The following is a 23,214-nucleotide window of genomic DNA, read 5'->3' as shown; positions in this document are numbered from 1 at the left end:
TATGTTGACCTACAGGGCTCGTGGTCTAAAAGCCCACAAGAGCACGATATCAACTAGACAAGCCACATCATTCGCGAGGTGATAATGCCCCAAGATGAATGATGTTATCCTGAGATAGATAACCCCTATAAATCAGAGCAGTAATCTCCTCATCCTTGGTTAAGGGATAAGTAGAGATGAATACAGAGAACAGAAGGTTATCTACTTCCTAGACATGCTCCTGTGCATCTCTATAAATGTTATACAAAGGTAACAAATATTCTTCTAAGTGCTATTAAAATACTATATTGAGACTACTTCTCTAACTTAGGCATCAGAGTCTACCCTGGGCAACCAGTGTCGCCAGGCTGTTCTTTGCAGGTTGTTCGAGTAGCTGGTGGTGTGAAACACGTCTTTTACTATTTACAAGCATATCTACGTTGACACAGGTAATTTTATATTTTTGGAAGATATTGTGATATTAATTTTTATGTAAAATTATGTTAATTAGTTCAAATTGATTATTCGGGTCAATTCAATTAATTTACATAACTATTTTGAAACAGGTTAAAATGGATCGTGTCGCGTTGATATATTTTTACTTAATTCATAACGGATCAAAACGGATTGTGTCTTGTCAATCCTTTATTTTAATGAGTTGTATTAAAATTTAAAAATATGACCTAATAAGATTAACGGGTCATATTTAGATTGATCCATATTATATAATATACTCGATTTGACACAACTCAAAACCCAACAGTTAATACAATTTGCCATCCATTATTTTAAAAACTATAGAAAGATATTTATACAGCGTGAAATTCGAACTTACCTTGTCGGTATAAAAATTAGACCAACAGGCAAATTAAAAACAAATAAACGTTGTTCGTGTACAAAAATTCATCCTAAATCAAGTTTGCACTTTCAGAACCCCTGAAAAGCCTGCGAGAAGTCATGGCCACTGCAGAGGAAGCAAAAATGGAAGGCGAGGTGGTGATGGTGTCTATGGGATCGTACGGAGGGAAGGTGAAACTGTTATCGGTCGGGGAAGAATCTGCTGCGGAGGAGACCATGCTGCTTTGGGGGATTCAACAGCCCACATTCTCGAAACCTAACGCATTCGTCTCCCAATCCTCTCTCCAACTTAGCCTCGACGCCTGCGGCCAGTCTATCTCCATTCTCCAGTCCCCTTCTTCCTTGGTATCATATCTTCTTTTTTCCTTTTGGCAACCTTATTCAAAACATATTTTTTATTCATATACGTCACAAATAAAATGATGTTTTATATTACCAACCTTAATCACTCGTAAAACGTTCTCTTTCATCTCTATAGACTAGGTTTATTGTTCCATGGTTTTTTTTATGGAGATTGAATGGGTATGAGCTTCCTTTTAGCGGGACTCGTCTTATGATGGGCCTATATATTCCTCACATGATGTGATAATGCGGCAAAATTAGAAAACTTATTAAATGGTTCTCTTTATCAGTTGAAGAATGCTTCTTTAGGCATTACTTACATGGGTGTCGAAAAACTCTGGTTGGCTGGATTATGGGGTCCCTTAACAATCAAATAGTGCAGTTGGAAATGAAGTGGAAAGGATTGCAACGACTGGTAGTTAGGGCTTTTCTGCCGGGTGCATTGTCATCTTGCTGCAGGCGAGGCATCTAGGGGACATTGCCATTTTCTCGTGTTGCCATTAACGGTACTAATTTCTTCACTTGGAAATTGTTGAGGTGTTTGTGACATGACATGACCATGGAAAGAGCTTAACTATCAGCAGTATTACCTGAATGTGATATCAGCAGCAACGTGCCCAAAAAACATCTCAAGAGTCAAGGCTTTGTGCTTTGTGCCATAAGATACAAAGTCATGTGGAATGATTCAAAACAGCAAGAGCATCATGGATAGTTTGATGAGAAAAAGAGGTTGAATGATTAATTTAGCATTCAATTATCAGAGTATTTGCATTATCATCTTAGGAACAAATGGAACCCATTTATGTGTTCCTGTTTCCAATTGGATTGATGCAAGATGTATTCATTAATTCTTCTACAACTTTGAAGTTATCTGCATTCTGGAGATAAGCTTTATAAATTATACAATCAAAAAGAGGGGCAGGGAAAAATAAAGATAAAAAAGTAAAAATGCCTTGGGCCTGTAACTATGGAGTAAGAAAGACAGATTGTTACACCTGACAGCCTTCATAAGTCTATGTTGTAGATTGAATAAAATTAGTACAAATCATCTGCTTCTACAGTCTCCAACTTCTGTTTTCTGGTTCCATTTATGAGACAACCGGATCAAAATAGGTTTTAATGACCTGAATCTCATTGGCTTCATTAACATTTTGTCAATTTGTTGGTGCATATAACAAGAATTCATTCAATGATGCTTCCCCCCTAGCGACTCCCCCACCCCATTAAAATGTTCAACTGATATTTTTCTTATATCCCCACTATTATCAGCATCTTAATCATCATGCAGTATATTCGATTTATTCGACTGTAGAGCACTCCTGGAGTAACTGGAGCGGTAATGTGGGACAGTGGCATTGTACTGGCGAAGTTTCTAGAGCATTCCGTGGACTCAAGGATGCTTCTTCTAAAAGGCAAGAACATTGTTGAATTGGGATCCGGATGTGGATTAGTTGGGTAATTATGATTGCAATCTCTTTGTTAGCTTTTATTCTTCTTTATTTTTATGTGATAGATGTTTTGATGAAATCTTATCAATATTCGTCTGGAGGGTATCTCTTCAATGTCAAAAAATCTAGAACTTATAATGTGAAGAGTACCTGATTAAGAGAACCCCACTCATCAGGCAGTTTGGCTCATTGACAGGTCATTATGGAGGGTCAATAATGTCATTTTAATAACATCCATTGGGCATCATTAATGTAGCTAATTGGAGGTGCTGGACATGAAATTTAGATTTTTACTTGGATTTTTTGTCTTAGGGCTTGCTTGGGAAGTTAGATGAGATGATCTCAAAATGTCTCATAATTTCCTTCCCAAACATCACTCAAACACAATACAATTTTCAATTGCAAATCCTCAAATTTTTCATCTAATCATTACCTAATACAAGTTTCCCAAACTTCCAAACAAAACACAAAAAACAATACAACTTTTTCAAATTTCAAAACAAAAATAATATTGAAAAATTATATTCAAACAATTTTTTAACTTTATAATATTTTATTTAACTTTTTCTCTCCCATTTTCCAAAACCCAATAAAATATCATAACTCAAACCATTTCACTACTATTTACAGAATTCTCATCTCATCACATTACCCAAAGATGCCCTTAATCTATTGGTTGGACCAGAAATGAGCTGCTTCTCTTATTTGAGGCATGTTGTTATTGTTTTGTTTTTCCAGCTGTGTTGCATCTCTCTTGGGTGGTCAAGTTATCCTTACTGATCTGCCTGATAGACTAAGGCTACTAAAGAAGAATGTTGAAGCCAATCTGAGATATGGAAATGTGCAGGGTTCTGCAACAGTGAGGGAGCTTGTATGGGGTGATGATCCTGACAGGGACCTAATTGAACCCCATCCTGATTATGGTAATAAGTCTTCTTTATGTCTTCATTAATGGTAACAATTACTTTTAAATTTTAAGTGCTGCACCTTGAGTCTTCGTCATGATATGGTGATAAAAGATATTACCCAATGCAAACACAGATATTTCATCATGCCTTCCTTGCTTTAGTTGGCTGATATTGGTGCATAGATTATGTTTTTGTGTGTGTGGGCTGAAGTGATTATAATTCCAGAGATGATTTTTATCTCTTGGATCTAGTATTGCAAAACGGTCAGTAGGGCAAAGCTTGCTTTAAGCTTGAATAATTAGAAACATAATGAAGAATGTATTCTTGAAAACAAATTATATTCTGCTGGAATTCACTCTTTGTTTTTCCTTCTTCTTTTGATAGCCATATTTAGTGTTAGTTCCGTTTCTAGTAATGATGATTAAGTACCTAATGTCTGGATATATTAAATACCATCAGGTATTTGTAATGCAGTCCAAGCTGGTTGTTTTGGCATCAATCCTATAGCTTAGAGTGCAGGGTATTAGTTTAATTTTAGGTGATGTCAACTTTCACTCTACCCATACTGTAGTTGAAAAAAACTAATCTTCTAGACCCAATCCGATAATCAAAAAGCGTGATCATAGTTATAAAGGAGCTGCAGAGTTATTGAATTCAATTGTTAGAAGTGTATTACATTTTTCCAAACCTAATTATACATCCCCATTTTTGGCTTAGTTGAGTAGGCTCAAAATGCTGCGCTTAAGAGTGTTCCAGCCCATGTAATTGACCTTAGGTTAGAAATTATTTTAAATTTAATCGAAAATTTTAAAGACCTATATATTTTAACTTTTCCTAAATTTTGAAAATTAGAAGAAAATTACTTTATTTAGTTTATTTCAATATTGAGAAAATTACTGTTCAGGTCTTTGGGGTTTGGAATTTTTGCAAACTAGTATGTATGGTTTAAAGATATCTAAACAGATCCCCAGGGTTAGGTGCCTATTTCAAAAATACCACTTGGTCCAAGCTCTGTTTGTTCAATGATGGAAAATCTTGACATAGCATATACCTGCCACATTGTAATCAACCATAAGAGGGCACGCATTATATGCATATACAATTAGCTTTTAAATAGTTAAAATAATAAACTAAAAATAGAAAATATTAGAAAATCATAAAGTTAAGAAAAAGGCCATTGCCTTTGGTGGCCCATATCGTGTGGGCCTCGCACACTCTCATGGGTCAATGTAACATACGGATCCAAAAATTAGGCCAGAAAATAATTTTGGGGTTATTTATTTTATCCTACTATTATTGTTTATTTTTAACTTTGATTATTTTTAATATTATTTTTACTAATTAAAAGGATAAATGTAGTTAAATCATTTGTTTAGATTTTTCCATGTTTAAACTCACCATTGATCGAATACTCTGTCAAAGAATAAACCATGTGATTAATTTGTAAACTACCCACTAACAAACTCAACCACTCCGAGTACCATGTTGATTAAACTTTTTTTTTTTTTTTTTATAAGTAATAAATTATTTCATTGATAAAGAAAATAGGCATAGCCCGGGTATTCTGGAAGTATACATGTGAATACACCTATTTAAGAACTAGAAACAGTTACAAGGAAATCATGGAAGCTGAGGCCATACAAATCTAGAGCAATGGCCATAAAAACAAAGTCTTCCAGAAAAAAACTCCTAAACTCTTCCAAGGAATGCTCATGATCCTCAAAAAGCCTCTCGTTTTTTCCAAATACACCAAAAAATACATATGGGAGCCATCTTCCACACGGCCGCGATCTGTGGTGTTCCATTGATCCCTCTCCGGCTTGCTAACAGTTCCACCACTCTACCCGGCATTACCCAGGCTATTTCCATTCTGTTGAAAAAGTAATTCCAAATATCTCGAGTAAAATCACAATGTAAGAGTAGATGGTCCGCTGTTTCACCATTATTTCTACACAAACAGCGCCTATCCGTGATGATAAGGCCACATCGTCTAAGATTACCTATGGTCATAATCTTTCTTAGAGCTGCTGTCCAGACAAAGAATGCGGCCTTGGTTGGTGCTTTACTCCTCCATCCATGTTGATTAAACCTTTGCGTAACACTTTTTGAACTTCACAACTTCCGTCACCCTCCCTCTCTTCTTAGGTGACCATGACCGAGTCTTCACCCTACGATAGTCACTAACTGACTTCAAGTCGAACACGTCGAACACTTTCTCCCCCGTCTTTTATTTCTACGCAAAATTCTATTCTCAGCCATCACCATAACCAAGCTACTAGCTATCCCCATCGTCAATCACCTAGTCCCTGCTTTCCTATAAACAAGATAGACCACCTTCCAGCCAAGCACATCTCGCCGATAACCGCTTGAAGACACCCAGAAAATGCCAACTGATAGTGTAACACCCTGTTCCCCTATGGTTAATAATGAAGAAATTTTTTGAAATCTGGGGGACCCGGTGTAATACTAACCTTGACTTAAAATTTTCTTCTTTTTCACGAAGTGCCAGACACAAAAGATTCTATAAAATAATAAAGTTCATTTTTATTAAAATACTTGAAATCCAAAAGAAAGTCTGCGGAAGCACTTATTAAAAGTCAATAAAGTCTCATATGCTTATCAAATAACTTATTAAAACTGTCTAGGCCTTTGCCTTGTCTCCCTGGGCCAAGCCCTGTCTTGCAGCTCCATTCTCATAAAAATATCAACTGTGGTGGTTAAAACATAAAAAACATACAAAAATAAGTCGAATAATCAATAAACAACATATCATATAGTAAACATAATAAAACATAAGGATTCTTGGAAGAACATGCATACTTATGGTTACACACATAAATAATATGAACATGAACCTGAACTGTGCATGAAATGCTTTAACTTGTCTTTTCACTTGTTATAGGCTGGTACCCACTTTTGACTCACATGAGTTAGGGTTAGCGAATCTAAGTAGATTCTGATTCCGCCCATAGCCGCTGGTTGTGGAATCCATATATAAGGAAGACATACTGGGGGCATTATCATCATGTATAACCTGACAATGCAATATGCTCATAACATATGGTATCGTCTTCATATTATAACATAAGACGTTATGTAATAGATTTTGAGTGAAATCATACCTTATCATATCATAGATTCCAAATGAATTCGCAATCTTTCATAAATATTGTGATATTGTTTCCTCACATAAAATCATGATTTTTCATAAACTGTTTGATGCATAACTCTTCACATAAAATCATGGATTTTCATAAATAGTTTTATGCATAACTCCTCACATAAAATCATAGCTTTTCATAAATATTTCAATGCATACTATCACCTAAAATCATGGCTTTTCATAATTATTTTAATACATAACTCTCACATAAAATCATGACTTATAATAAGTATTTTGATCCATAACTCGCATAAAATCATGGCTTTTCATAAATATTTTAATGCATAAATCTTCACATAAAATCATAGATTTTCATTAAAATATCTTAAATGCATATCATGAAACTAATAGAAACTTTTGCATAAAAATCAAGGCATTTATAAATTTTTCATGCCTTGAGTATGTAAAAAAGAGCTTCCAATGGAGGTTGTACATGCATAATACTTTTGTAAAATGACATGTCGTTTATCGTACATACGTGTAAGGGTATGATCATGCTATTTACCTCGTAGCTTTAATCCAGTGTTCAAAGCTAATTACCTATGAAATAGGCAAGTACTTTCCGTAAATTTTTAATTAATCACGTATTTTTAAATTAAAACCCAAAATACTAAAATATTCTATAGTTTTCTTAAGCTTAAAATCCTCGAAACCCTAAAATGTTGTCACTCCCTAAATACTTTGATCTCCACATAATTTCTCCAAATAATTTCACGATTAAATCCTAAAATCACATTAACTCTATTAATTTCGTAAATCTACGTACACCTGTTATAATTCCAAACTTGATGAATAATTTGCATGACAGGCCTATATAATAGATCTATGTTTTATTTAACTATGCAAGGGACAGACTAACATAGAGAGAGAGAACTTTATTTTTGATAAGTAGAGAGAGAAAAAACTAACAGAGAGGAAAAATGGCATGGGGAAAGGGTTCATGACTCGCGGCTTGGGTTTGTAGCGGTTTGTGGTGGTCGTAACATGGTACAGTGGTGAAGCTATAGTTGACATCCATGCATGGGCTGGGGGCTGGCCGACGTGGGACATGGCCTTGGCGTGTGAACGTGGGATGTAGCTGGCTCATGGTGCACTTTAGGTAGTTTTAGGACGTGGCTGTGGGAGGAGGTTGGGTTATGTTGGGCAGCTTCTGGCCGACGTTTTTCCAGCTGGCGTTGGGGAAATGGAGGGTGGCAGTGGCTTTGTGGCTCATGGTGGGGGAACAAGTGCTCTGTTTTGAGTGCTTAAAACAGGGGCTGTGTTGGTTGTGTGTGGAGGTGGTGGCTGTCGTGCGTTGGGACGGCTGCTAGTTGTTGCTGTGGGGATGCGACAGGGCTTTGTAGCTTGGAGCGTGCGGTTGTTTCCTGGTGACAGTGACTGAATGGAGGCCGTGAGGGTGCTGGGCTTGTCGTGTGGGGTTGCTACGTGGAGAAACTGGGTGGCTTGCGTGGAGGAGCTTGGCAATGGGCTACCCCACTGTGGTGCAGTGGCAACCCTCGTCTAGAGGTTGAAGATGATCAATATGTGCGTGAGGGGCTGTGCATGAATGTGTATACTTGTGTGTGCGTGTATAGATATATATATATAGACTATTGTCATGAGGTGTGAACCCTAGTGTGCTTGATGGAGATGTGCATGGCTTGGAGTTTACACACAAACCGGCCTTGGGCCTACCGGCTTTGGGTCCATTTTATGGACTTGACACATGGGTCTTAGAGTTTTTCTGTTGGGTCTTTATTTGGGCTCTAGTAAATAGGTTGGTCCATTTAATGGATCCAATTAGATTCTAGAGTGTGCTTACAATTTTCATGGGCCACGTATTCAATAACTTTCAACTGGCCTCATCTTGAATCCAAAATAAGTCCAAGTCGACCAATAAATTTTTATGGACTTTAAGAAAATTTATTGGGCCATTAATTAAATAGGGCCCACTTGGCCCATAAAATATTAAATGGGCTTTAACTCAATTATTGAGCCCAAAAAAAATTTCATAATCCGTTTAAATAAATTCTCGTCCCTTGGCCTATTCAAAATAATTGAATAAATCTTGATTGGGCTTCCCAAAAATATTAACCTATTAATTGGATCCCAAAATCATCCCTCAAACCTTAATGAACCTTAAAATAAACTTTTTGACTCTTGGGCCTAATTAAAATCCCTAACTAACCTCAGTAATTAATAGCTCGTGGTCTTATCCAATATGGTCTATATAATTTATGTAATAACCTCGCCTTGGGAAGGGTGGAATCGCTACTTAACCTTTTTTTTTTATTTTTTTATAGTAATATGCGATAAGCATGAACATATCACACGTGTATTCTAAATTTCTAATTTAGAGAAGGAGGCACCTGGTAGACATTTCGTAAAACATACATTCATAAAAGACTCTTAGAGTCCATCATACATTCATAAAAACATAACTAATTCTAGTTAGGAAAGGGCTTCGTCCCTACCATACATACAAAAAGGTACTAAGTCAATGTATAAGGGGTTCCCATTACCCCACCATAACAGTTACACCATAGCAAAAGATACATTTTTTTAAAGTCAAACCCGACAAAACGTCCCGACAAGGGACCCATCCCAACATAAAGACAACATCTATGCAAGGTCGAACCAACAGGGAAGACACTAAGCGTCTGCCTCTCCCTCTGCAATGCTGCCCTGCTCCCCAGCCTCTTCGTCATTACTTGGACGTTTAAAACATAAACACAAAGTGAGTCGAATACTCAATAAATAGTACACCATGCAGTAAACATACTAGGCATCTATTCTTTTTCTTTTGAAACATGCATACATAAACATTTTGAGAATTTGATAATGCTTTCATGTATAAACATTATAAGGAATAAACAACACTTTCATGCATAAACATTTTTGAGAAATAACTATGCTTTCATGTTTCACTTTCCTTTGGGCCGGTGCACACTATTACGCCCTGTGTGCAAGGTTAGCGGTCTTCTTTTGGACCCGGATTTCCGCACGTAGCCACAGGTTAGCCTTCTTTTGGATGGCACCACTGTAGTGCAGGTTAGCCTTCTTTTGGATGGCACCACTGGGTGCACTACCAATGGGACCAATCCAACATTGCAATCTTCCTCTTTCCTTTCTTTCCTTGATCATTCGCTCATGGTGGCCATTGGCATTTTCATTCATAAAGCATCTTTTTTTTTCCCTTTGAAATCATGCATTTTCATCATTCTTTCTTAATAAATGCTTATGCAATTTAATGAATAAGATACATTTTCATACTATACTACGTATAAGAATAATCATTAAGTTTCTTGAGAGGGCATGCATGATAAGAGTTCATGATTTTAGAATGTGAATGCGAATGCACTACTTCTTACTTTACAACTAATCATAATTTATAAGATGTTTAATGGGGGTTATCATGAAAGGGCTTGTACATACTATATTCATGTACTCTTTTCTTTAGAAGAACATTTGCAATAAGAGAGAGAGACATTCTTTCATAAAGAGAACTTGGTGTAAGAAGCATGGTCATAGCTACTTACCTCTATGCTCCTCGATATTTCCAACTTCACAATAGGTCCTATTCCAATAAATAGCATAAGCGTGTTAATACTCATTCAATATTCTTTAGCCCTCATTTTAAAAGAGAAAGCCACGATACTACAATCTAACGTCCATTTTATGCTTAGCATAACCCAATTAACTAACTTCTCATCTAAACTTTACAAGAATAACATAATTAATACTGAAGCATGCTAGCTGTCCATGAAAGGCCAATTAGGTATTTTACATAGAAAGGTAGTTGAGGACTTGTAGGTTTAACAAGATTTATTTGATTTAAGCTTACTTTGGGATTAATGGAAATAAAAGCTCAAATCTGGAAAATGCTTAACAAAGGGGCTTAGGACAGATTTGGCATCTCGGATAAGCTAATCAATTTAGAAAAATATGCCCTTTAGAATAGCTAGTTGTCCCTTCTTAGAGAAAGGCTCACTTGTCAACAATTTGGCTCTTGGGTCGGGTGGAATTAAATTAGAAGAGGGACAACTTCAAGGGGCTGCCTTCTCATCAGAACAGGGCATACACATGGCTTTAGACTTATTGGACAGCTTACATACAATAATATATCATGCACAATTAATCTCTTATGCCTAAACCAACTCTGCTATAATCTAATCACCCAAGCAATATTAAATAGTTTAAATAACATATCCCATTAAAATTAAACATAGCATAAAATATAACAAGGTTACCCATTTAATAAACTTTAAAACCTTAACACCCAAGATTATGCTTTACCCATCTAATATCTTTTTAAAAGCAAGATATAAAATTACAAGAACCAAGCAAAACCTTTGAACCAACCACTCTTAACATGCTAAAACAGATCACTAACCAAACCTCAATACAAGGCACATGATTCCCACATATACACACTAAAAACTCATACTAGCATCACCTAGAACCAAACCAAGTTTAATAACAACATGCCATTTTTGAAATACAAGAAAATACATGACAAAATAACCATAATACCATTTGGTTTGGGCCAAAAACAGGGCATCCATATTTATTTGCAACATAGGAAATTAACTACACCAAAATAGAAGCTAAAACAACTTAGTTGGCTTCCAAAATCACATTAAATCAAATGGGCCAAGTTAGGGTTTTTACCTTAAGCTCGTAACTTCTTTCAAGAGGCAAGATAGAGGACCAATTAGTAGTATGGTTGTGTAGATGAAGAGCAAAACGATGACATTGTTTTAACCCCCAAAGCCGAACATCAATAGGTGAAGTAAATAGTGAAACTCGAAACCCATATAGAAATCATGCTAGGAAGTGAACCAAAAGTTTATTACCTTCAAGATTTTACCCTTTGAAAGATGAAATCATTGGGTTCTAAGCTTTCAGCAAAAATCGAAAATGGGTAGGAATATGTTGAACCCGTGCGGCTTGGAGAAGAGGAAAGGAGAAAATGTTTTTCTTCCCTTGCTATGGAGTTGCATGGCTTAGAGATGGAGGAGAGAAAGCTTTGATCTCTTGAAGATGCAAGGAGAAGAGGAAGAAAGGAGATGAAGGCGTCGGCTAGGGCTTGGAGGAAGAAGATGAATTTTTTCTTTTTCTTGGGTTAGAAGTCGTCCGAATGGGGTAGAATAACTTAGGATAAAATTTTGTTCCCTTTAGTACCTTAGCCGTCGACTTGGAGAAGGGGCAAGGGGCTTTTTGGTCCTTTGACCCTTCTATCACAAAAAAGGGATGGAGGGTGGAGATCTCTCCATACAAAGATATTTTTCACCTACCAATCCAATGGTGGAATATGATTGGGCCATTTCTTGAATAAATAAAATTTAAGAGCTTAAGGGAAATATTGCAAAGTCTTAAAATCATGCCATTGATTTATTTAAATAAATCTCATTTTAAAATAAAGCGTACTCATCTTAAAATAAAATAATTACAATCTTTATTTTAAAATGCATAAAAGAATATTTCACTTAAAAAAAATTGATAAAAAAATGACGTAATAGTCTACGTGGTAGGACTCGGGTATTACAATTCTCCTCCCCTTAAAAATAATTTCGTCCTCGAGATTGAATGTACCTCAAAGAAAAAGGGTGTGATACTTTTCTTTCATACCATCCTCATGCTCCCATGTCGCCTCTTCAACTTTTCAATCCAGAATCCGAACTGATGCTTCTTCATAGGAGAAATCCTCATGTACCTTAAGGGGCGCGTACTCAATCACATGGGAGGGATCATGCACATACTTTCAAGGCATTGAGATGTGAATACATCGTGCATGACTGAGAATTGTGGAGGGAGTGCAAGTCTGTAAGCCACTGCTCCTATTCTTTCCAGGATCTCAAACGGGCCAATAAATCTGGGAGTTAGCTTGCCTTTCTTTCCAAACCTCATCACCCCCTTCATGGGAGCTACACTTAGAAATACTCTATCCCCAACCTCAAAAGTGTAGCTCCTTCATTCGGCGGTCCGCATATTTCTTGTCACTCCTGAGCAATGCAAGTCTTTTTCTGATAACGACTATTTTCTCTTGCATATTTTGAAATAAGTCGAAGCCTAGCATCTTTTTCTCACCAACCTCGTCCCAATAAAGGGGCGATCTACATTTACGCCCATACAGTACCTTGTAAGGGGCTGCATTGATGCTCTTCTGATGGTTATTATTGTATGCGAACTCAAGCAACGGCAAGTACTTAATCCAACTCCCCTTAAAATCCAAGACGCAAGCTTGTAACATGTCCTCCAATAGCTGGATTGTTCTTTCGGACTCACCATCTGTCTGAGGGTGGAAAGCAGTGCTATATGTCAACTTTGTCCCCATATTCTTTCATCTTCAAGAGATCAAAGCTTTCTCTCCTCCATCTCTAAGCCGTGCGACTCCATAGCAAGGGAAGAAAAACATTTTCCCCTTTCATCTTCTTTGAGCCGCACGGGTTCAACATATTCCCTACCCATTTTCGAGTTTTGCTCAAAGCTTGGAACCCAAAGCTTGATTTCATCTTCCAAAGGGTAAAATATTGAAGGTAATAAACTTTCGGTTCACTTCCTAGCATGATTTCTATATGAGTTTCGAGTTTCACTATTTACTTCACTATTGATATTCGGTTTTGGGGGTTAAAACAGTGCCATCGTTTTGCTCTTCATCTACACGGCCATACTACTAATTGATCCTCTATCTTGCCTTTTGAAAGAAGTTAAGAGCTTAAGGTAAAAACTCTAACTTGACCCATTTGATTTAATGTGATTTTGGAAGCCAACTAAGTTGTTTTAGCTTGTGTTTTGGTATAGTTAATTTCCTATGTTGCAAATAAATATGAATGCCCTGTTTTTGTCCCAAACCAAATGGTATTATGGTTATTTTGCCATGTATTTTCTTGTATTTCGAAAATGGCATGTTGTTATTAAACTTGGTTTGGTTCTAAGGTGATGCTAGTGTGCTATTTTAGTGTGTATATGTGGGAATCATGTGTCTTGTGTTGAGGTTTGGTTAGTGATCTGTTTTAGCATGCTAAGAGTGGTCGGTTTAGAGGTTTTGCTTGGTTCTTGTAATTTTATATCTTGCTTTTAAAAAGGTATTAGATGGGTAAAGCATAATCTTGGGTGTTAAGGTTTTAAAGTTTATTAAATGTGTAACCTTGTTATATTTTATGCTATGTTTAATTTTAAGCAAGTAGCGATTCCACCCTTCCCAAGGCAGGGTTGTTACATGTTCCCTTAACAAGCTGAAAATGCTTTTAGCTAAAATTAGAATAGTAATCTCACATTTTCTGGTTAAAAGAGATAATTTTTTGTGACACTAAATTCGCTAGCCACTTTTTAAAATCACCATATAACAAACTCTGTTTTTTTCTCTATTCCATTTAAATATTTATTTCCATCCTTTTTTTTTAATCTTTTTTTAATTCTCATGGTAATTGGGGGTTTATTCTTCAGCTAGCCATATTTAAAAATCACCACATTTAAATTATTGTTTATTCTTTTCATTCTTTTCATTCTTATTTTACTCCTTGTTCTGACAGTCATACTCTTTCAAAGCTCATATTCTCCAAATTCATAACCTAAATTTTAGATTCTAGCCCTCTTGTTATTGCAACTTGGGCACTTGTACTGCTTGATCTGCTCGGCTTTTGTGCCTGTAATTTTTACACATTTTCCATGGAACCATCTCTCACACACATCACCGCAAATCCACACTGAAAGATGAGTTTCACTCGAAGGAAATTGCCCGAGGACCCACACCAAAAGATCCAAAGTTTTTCCAAAACTCAACCTCACCTGTGCGTGTTCTAGGAAGTTCCCTTCTTTTGCAGTAAAATCATGGCACCCATAATCAATGAAGATGACAGAAATATAAATATAAGATGGAAAGTTTTGCCGAAAACACAGACTCACTCACTAATAGATATAAAATGAAATAAGATGAAATTGTAGATTTTTAAGCCCAGATCAATTTGTAATATTAGTTGAAGTACCTTGGCCTCAAGAATCTTCTGGATTTTGTTGGTGAGTAGAGCTTTTCAGCACTCAAAAGAAAATAATTTCTTGCTTGATGAAGGAAAACTCTGGTGTAGAAAGCTGAGATTTTCTTCACTTTCAAGTATGACTATTCTTCACTGCTTCGGTTTTGATTTCTTTTTCTTTTTGTTGCGAGGTTTTGGTAGAGGATTATTGTGAGGGAGACTGGAGAGTGGACAGAGAGGAGACAGAGAACGTGAAAAAGTGTAGAATAAAGAAAAAAGAATGGCCAGTGAAGTTTGCTCACTAGATTTACCGATAAAAAAAAAGGTTTGCTCATTAGATTTGGCAAGGAGAAATACCATGAGCTAAATTTACTGTAGCATAAGCTAGCTCATTATTGGGATTTTTTTAAGGAAACAAGCTAAAATATGACTAAAAAGAGCAATGCTCTTGGCTAGACTTTTAGCTAATCTAATGCCGATGCTCGCAATGTTAATCTTATGATAAAACAGCAATGTGTTGACAATTACTTTCCAATCTTATGATAAAACAGCAATGTGTTGACAATTACTTTCCAGAACATGTCATTTGGCCCCTGCTGGCAATTCTTTCGTGGTTTTTTTTCTTTTTTTCTGAGCATCGGTATTAAAAGCACTTTGTCTTCCGTAAGTGGGACCGGCGGCATCACAAGTGTGTGTGCAATTATTTTGGCTGCCTCCGTGCTATTGACATCAGTGTGGCACACAAAATGGTTTCTTGATGTTCATTACCCGATTGAGCTTAAATTCATTAAAATGAGATACTCATCCACGTTTGGTTTGGCTTGATTTTATTTTTTAAATAAATTTCTGTTATTTCAGTGCTTGGTTCGGATGTAATCTATAGCGAGGAAGCAGTGACAGATTTAGTGGCTACCCTACTCGAACTATGTGGATCTAAAACAACAATCTTTTTGGCTGGTGAACTGCGAAATGGTATGATATCTTTTTTTTATTCTTTCCAACGGATTATTGTTCTCAATTCTTCTTCATGTTGCAGATGCAATCCTCGAGTACTTTCTGGAAGTTGCAATGAAGAATTTCATAATTGGGCGTGTGGATCAGACACAGTGGCATCCAGAATATTGCAGCAGCCGTGTTGTTTTATATATTCTAGTGAAGAAGTGATGAAGAAAATGAAGATTCAGGTCTTTTAACTCTTCTATTGCAAGTGGGTAATTCTATCTGCATAGTTGTGGACTTCCTGACCCGTATTGGCTCAAAGGAATGAGTTGATAAAGGTAGGATTGGGGTAATTTTGGTTCAGATAATGCTCTTGCTAATCACAAAAACTTCAATGAAGTTATCGTGCACAAACCTTTCGTGAAGATGAGGATAAATATTAACTAGCAAGTAGCTACTCATCATAGGGGAATATACTTTATTCTCGCTTCCAGAGAGAAAGTCCCGCTTCTCTCTAAAATGAAAAAAGAGTCCCTCATCCTCTCCTCTTGGTTCCATTTCATGCATTGTCTTGTTTATATGCTTTTTCTCCTAGTTTTTCTAGTTTTTTTCTTTCCACCTGTTCGATTTAGGCCCAATTTACCGCCTTCCAGCGATTGAGTATCTATCGCTGTGGATCTACTGGTATGGTGCGGGAGCATCGCGAAAATCTAGGCACCACCTAGTTTAGACCACATGTGGCTGCCATGCACAACTGTGTCGAAATGCCTCTGATGACGACATAGATCTAACCCACTCCACCTCAGTATCACAGTTGTGTGGTCTCCACACCCTGTCTCGGGCGCGAGAAGAAATCTAGCTACCGGCAGTTCGGGCCAATCAATGCCATTTATCATACTATGTTTTCACTTTACTTAATCGAAGATTTTGAGGATGAGGGCATCGGTCTCTTCTACGAAAATTTCAAACCAACAAACTTCGGTGCATCACCACCAACCACCGCCTCCAATGGTGGCACTATAGTTCGGCAAATTATAAAAAAAAGGAGTCATTTAAGACACTGCCCCATTTGCGGGAAAATGGGTGGGGACCAATTTCTTGGTCCCAAAATTCAATTTATTTTCCTCTTTTGTACTACACTTATTTAAATGAGGTGTTTGTTGCGAAACCCTACCCCTCACATATCTTGATCTTTTTATATTAATGAAATGCTTGCAGTTAAAAAAAAAAAAAAATGAAGAATAAGTAAACTCATCATAGGGGAAATCAAGAAGGTTTATGAACTCTGGCCATTACGAATAAACAAAGACAATTAGGCTTATCGAAAGACAATAAAATTGGGATATGTTCGGGCGAGGGTAATCTTCCTGCTTCAGTGATTTCCCTCCTTGGCATCTATGTTGAGCCTTCCATTCACCTCTACCTTTTTTCTTAATGTTAATACGAGCCGACAAGCCTTCTATTCACTCGCTAACACTTTTGAGTTTGGAGCCTTTTATTTGCAATTCACTTTTGGTTTGGTATAAACAGAATGCACTTAGGGTGACTCAAAGTGATTATGATCTTGGTCCAGCCAAAACTTGTGTCATTGTTATTGTTTTAGCTTCCAACTCAAATCAAGAATTAGTAATACAAAATCATCTTCAATCTCCAATTATTACAGAAGTCAAAATAAGTTTCCTTCTAACATTGTTGTTTGGTGATTAAAAAAAACTTGACCTTGTAAAGTTTAGAGCAACAAATAGCAGTGATTTATGAATTAATGTAGGTGTTGGGTATTCTAGTCAATAGCCAAGAATTAAGTCCAAGGATAAGGTCAAGAATCAACCCAAAAGATAAGGTAAGTTGACTAGACGTAAAAATAAATGGCTTCACAAGGCAAGTGCGACTCAATCACTCTAAGGAAGGAAATAAACCTCTATAAAGAGAGGGAATCTCCTCCGATTTAGGAGAGATTTCACTATGTACAGAAGCTACATAAATCTTCTCTCTTCAAAAGCTTGGCATCTCCATCAACCTCTAAAAATTTTAATTTTTCTTTATTGTATTGAGAGATATGTGAGGTTATGAGAGACTGTAAAATTATCATTATAGTGAATTTTGCCCCCAAACAATCCATGGACGTAGGCCTTTATGTCGAACTACGTAAATTTGAGTGTATCCCTTTCTTTATATTGTATTATTCATTTATCAATTATTTCCATGGATGTACCTACGAATACCCTGATATCAACGCCCAAATCGCTATCGTAGGCTATTTGACTATATCATTTTGGCCCAAATCACCATTGTGAGTCGAGAATGACTATATTGAGGGCATGTTTCGTATCCTTGTCGACCCGTCGAATCCACTTGCTGACCTGCAAAATCCATTAAGGAAGAAGCTCGGGGTGGTGAGGGACACCTTTGATGCTTAAGTTAAATTGTTTCTTTGAGTATGTGAATGAGTGCAAAAAGTCAAGGAGAGAGAGAGAATAGAACTTAACCTTCTTCTAGCCTCGAGGAAGGATTTATATAGTGGGCCATAGTGGCCTCGTAGAGGGGAGATGGCCTGCAGGTCATACGGGACACCACGTTCCTGGCAAGGTTTCACTTGTCACTACAGTACCTTGTCGTTGCACAAGAATTTGGAGGGCTCTCGTTCACATCCGCAGGCCTTGTCGGGTAGAGGGCAGGGATTGCGCCCACTACTCCACTTCTCTGACCTGTGGTATCCCCTAACATCTTTGTCGTTTGTGGAAATCTTTGTGCTACCACTGTGACATACCCTTGTCTTCGTCTAAGGCGCGTGTTCGATTAGTATTGTGGTGCGTGCTGGCTTGTTGATCCTTCCCTAGTACGTGGTTCATAGGTTGGGGGCCCAAGTCGCCCAGTGCCCATGTGATTTGGGCCAGCTCATCTTAAGGAGGTTCAGGGCCCTTTGCCAACCCTGCCCAAAGGAGGGGAACCCCTTTCCAATTACCCAGCAAATCCTCGTTGCACATGTGTAAGAGGGATTTCTAATCATTGGCTGTCCAAATGGCACCTGAAGCGGCGTGGGTGGGCCCCTCTTGTGGCATGTCAGTTAAGCTTCTTGCACATTGGTGTCGTGCTTCTGATGAGTGGCAGGGATTTCGAACCATCGCCTGCTATTATGGCACACGAAGTTGCGTGTCAATTAGGTTTCTCATGCATTGGTGTCGTGCTTCTAACAAGATCGAGAATTTGGCAGCTAGCTGGTGCGTGACCCTCACTCGCCCACTTCCTCCTTACTTGTGGTCGAGGTGGCACAATGATTTAGTACCCTCATGATTACATGTCGCGGGAATCTCGAGATTTGTCCCCTACAGTTTTCTTTTGGAGGCCCTTGGTATTCCTAGATGTGAGGCAGCCCAGCTGTCCCCAACCCTCTATTTAAGGTCTGTTTTTCCCATCATTCTCACCTTCTCTCTTGCCTTTCTGTTAAACCTCTTCCTTCCTCGAGCAATTTTCTAGCATCGCCGCTTCTAATCTCCACTCTTAATGGCTCCTAAAAACTCTTTGTGTCCTACACCTAAGAAGGATTGCTCATCTCGCAACGAGGGCCCTCCCACGAGATCCGAGGGTCAAAACCTCCATGAGACCGGTGGAAAGGCCTCACTCTTTGAAGGGCACAGTTGGTCTTCGATGGCTTCCTCCGCGGATCTGCATTCATTAGGGGCGACGTTCAGCTTATGCTTCCAAACGTTGATCTCTAGCCACTAGCAACCACCGTTGCACTTTGGCATCCTCTCGGTAAGACAACGCCAATATCTCTGTTTTCCTTCACTATCATTTTCTTCGGTCCAACAATATTTCTTTGCTTCCGAAACTTTGTCGTCACTGATTTCTGTCCAACCACCCAGATTCGTTGTCGCACGGCTTATGCTTTCTCTCACGGTAAGTCCGAGCACCTCACTAATTCGCACGATGCCTTTCTTCTCTAGTGTTCGTCTCTTTATGTTTTCGTGCATTTGTGTTGGATGTCCTTCACTTTCATTTAAAGTTTGTCCAATAAAACCCTGCACATGTTTGCATATCACGAAATTACCCTTCACACAATATATTTTAACTTCTGTAAAAAGTCTCTCTAGAAACTAAAGCCTTCATTTTTGCACTTTTGGTTTTGTCGTGTATCACCATTTCTATCTTAGTTCAGTTTTTCTATAAAACCTTTCATGCTTTTTAGTTAATTACAAAACTACCAATTGAGCTTTTTGTCATGTATTAGCATTCCCATAAGCCCTACAAGCTTTTTGATTATTTCAAAATAATGCCCTCCAACATTTTTTACTCCACTTTTCAAGTTTTGTAAAAAGTCTCTTGAAATCTTTGGAGTAGTACGTTTTTAACTTTTGTGTGGGCATGACAAAATGTGTTTAAAATAGGTCTCTTCACGTTGGCCTATGTTTACTTACAAATGTAATATGTTGACTTGGTTTTAATTTGGTCCTTGTTGCATGTAGTTGACACTTATATCTTGTATACAATTTAAATTATATTAAGTATTCATTTATGAGTTAATTATGATAATAAATTACAAGGATTTGAATTTTAAATATAATCAACATAATAAGGGAATATGCTGTGTCTTTTGAATCATATTATTATTTCTTAATATTAGCATATATAAGAATATTTATTAAATTATTTTCAAATTTTAGAAGCCTATCGTCTAAAGATTCTCTCATTTAAGTGAAGATTTTATCCAAATATGAGGGCTGGTCATCGGTGTTGTTTTGGGGATAAAGGCCAACTTGAATTTTTGGAGACGTTAAAGATAGAAGCAGATTTTTGAATAAAATTAAAGAATAACAGATTTTTTTTAGAAGAGAAAAGAATGGCAGGAATTTCAAGTGAGGATACGACAGTTTTTGGAAGTAGATGATAAGGTAGAATCTCGAAGTGGAGGGGGAGGAGATTTTGAAGTAGATATTCGGGTGATATGGAATAACAGAGAATTTTGAAACTGTAATGGACTGCAATACTCAGATGTTGGAAGAGACAGAACCATGAAGGCACTTAATGGTGGATAAAGTTGCTAGTTAATTCTGTTAGCAGTCTATTGCAAGTGTCATTTGTATGTAAATAGAAGTGGTTAGTGCGATAAGGTCGTTTAGTTGATAAGTGAATAAGTGAAACGTACGTTTTAATACAATTGTAAAATGATGTCGTGCTGTACATTCTGTAACTATAAAAACGGACTCAATGAAGAAGGGAATACAAAATATTATTCATGCAGAACTCTCTCTCTCACTCTCGATCTTCTCTATCTTTCTCAATCTCTCTCTCTCTCCCTTATTCTTTACATCACCTTCTTATCTCCTTACTTTCTTCCTTCCACCAGTTTAGTTGATATATTTGGGTCCATTACATTGGTATCTAGAGCCATGGCAGAAAGCACACGTTCTTATGCTCAAGTGGTTGATTCATTGAACCAGCTTAAGCAACAACATGATCGTCAACAAAAACAAATCGAGGACACCATTGCTATCTTGGTTCAACAGCAAGACTTGATCGAGAGAACCAAGATAAACGGTTTACAGAAATTTTGCAACAAATTTCCAAGATTTCCCTCAATGGTTTAGTGGGTCATGAGGAGGCTGCAAAGAATGTTAGTGGCATGCAAAATTTTGACAGGAACCATGAGACACACGGCAGTGGAGATGAGGCACCCTTTCGAAAACTAGTTGACAAAACCATTTTTAGGGGCATCAAGATTGAGTTTCCAAGATTTTTTGGTAAGGATCCTTCAGCTTGGGTGTATCAAGCTAATCAATATTTTCTATACCATCAAGTGCCACCAAGACAAAGGATCTTTATTGCCTCCTTTCATATGGATGATGAAGCATTGGTATGGTTTCAAGATGCCAGTGAAGCAAGAGTATTTCATTCTTGGGAGGATCTTACCCAAGCAATTCAAGTAAGGTTTGGCTCATCTTCTTATGATGATCCAATGGAATCTCTTACAAGGTTGAAGCAAGTGGGATCTGTCACAACTTATAAAACCAAATTTGAGTTAATCTCGAATAGAGTAAGAGGAATTTCTGAAAAAAATAAATTGAGCTGCTTTTTAAGTGGCTTAAAGGATGAAGTAAGGCTGCCTGCGAGGATGTTGAGTCCCAAAAGTTTAAATGATGCCTTTGGGCTCGCCAAGATTCAGGAGCAGTATGTTGTGAATGCAAGAAAACCCTGGCGAACCAACTTCTTTGACTCAGCAGTTCAGTCCCAGAGGCCAACTCAGACTCCTTCAATTTTGGGCCCTCCCCCATCCAAGGGGCAGTTTACCCTTAAACTTTCCTATCAAGGTTATCAGACACTCAGATGCAAGATCAAAGGAAAAAGGGGCCTTGCTTCTTTTGTGATTGTATATCTTGGAGAGCATGGACTTGTCTCAGCTAGAACCATTGGATCCAGAGGAAGATTCTGACTAGTAGTTCACCATAGTTGATAAAGATATGCAGGATATGGCCAGAATTGCCGCCATCTCTGTGCAGGCTATAGTGGGAACACCTAGCTTAAAAACAATGAGGGTTTTTGGTCAGTTAAAGAAGAGAAGGATCACCATTTTAATAGATACTGGCAGTACCCACAACTTTGTGGACACTACAGTGGCAAAGAAATGTGGCTTGCTGATTCAAGATTATGTCCATATGCCAGTCAGGATTGCAAATGGTGACATGATCCATAGTGTGGGTAGATGTGAAGGGGTGGCTCGACATGTTCAAGGCACAACATTCCAAACTGAGTTGCTGCTTTTGGACCTGGGTGGCTGTGATGTAGTCTTGGGGATCCACTGGTTGTTGTCTTTAGGTCCCATTTTATGGGATTTTGGTAAGCTTAACATGCAGTTTACTTATAAGGGCAACCTGACTTATTTAAAGGGCTTAGTTTCTACTTCTCACAATTTAATTGATGACATTGAAATTGCTACACTCCTTAGTAGATTATAAGGGTATATTTTTACAAATTACATCTATTCAATCTCAAGAAATGCCAACTGAGATACCTCAGGATATTTTAGACTTACTGGCCAGATTCAAAAAGGTTTTTGATGAACCTAAAGGCCTCCCTCCTCAAAGGTCTCATGACCATCAAATTATCCTAAAACAAGGCACAACACCAGTGAGTGTAAGACCATATCGATATCCCTTTTATCAAAAAACTGAAATTGAAAAAATAGTCACATAATTACTACAAGTCAGGTGTTATAAGGCCCAGTCAATCTCCCTTCTCTTCACCTGTACTTTTGGTAAGAAAATGAGATGGTTCTTGGCGCATGTGTAGAGACTATAGGATACTCAATGAAGCAACAATTAAAACCAAGTACCCTATACCAGTGGTAGATGAATTATTAGATGAGCTTTATGAAGCAAGTGTGTTTTCTAAGATTGATCTTAGATCAGGATACCATCAGATCAGAATGAAGGAAGAAGACATTTTAAAAACAACTTTTAGAACACATAAGGGTCATTACGAGTTTCTTGTAATGCCCTTTGGACTCACTAATGCACCATCCACATTTCAAGGCCTCATGAATGATGTTTTTAGGCCCCTTTTGAGAAAATTTGTCATTATGTTTTTTGATGACATACTAATTTACAGCCGAGATTTTTAGTCTCATT

General features: G+C 37.5%; 1 protein-coding gene across 2 annotated transcripts; it reads left to right on the top strand.

Annotated features, from left to right (window-relative positions):
• Positions 1 to 837: 837 nt before the first annotated feature.
• LOC121241876 (protein N-lysine methyltransferase METTL21A) lies at positions 838 to 15,991 on the top strand. 2 transcript variants are annotated; one of them, XM_041139735.1, is made up of 5 exons: positions 838 to 1,182; positions 2,492 to 2,634; positions 3,366 to 3,550; positions 15,512 to 15,625; positions 15,690 to 15,991. In XM_041139735.1, the coding sequence occupies exons 1-5, from the start codon at positions 937 to 939 to the stop codon at positions 15,815 to 15,817; spliced, it is 816 nt and encodes a 271-aa protein (XP_040995669.1). In that variant the 5' UTR covers positions 838 to 936; the 3' UTR covers positions 15,818 to 15,991. The 2 variants fall into 2 exon arrangements, with proteins under 2 accessions (XP_040995669.1, XP_040995671.1); XM_041139737.1 differs by having other exon boundaries at positions 852 to 1,182; positions 2,492 to 2,629; positions 3,475 to 3,550.
• The last annotated feature ends 7,223 nt before the right edge of the window (positions 15,992 to 23,214 follow it).

The sequence above is a fragment of the Juglans microcarpa x Juglans regia genome, chromosome 8D (genome assembly GCF_004785595.1).
Source record: "Juglans microcarpa x Juglans regia isolate MS1-56 chromosome 8D, Jm3101_v1.0, whole genome shotgun sequence".
Lineage (NCBI taxonomy): Eukaryota > Viridiplantae > Streptophyta > Magnoliopsida > Fagales > Juglandaceae > Juglans > Juglans microcarpa x Juglans regia.
The sequence above is the reverse complement of the archived record's forward strand: the minus strand, read 5'-3'. Positions and strand labels throughout refer to the sequence as shown.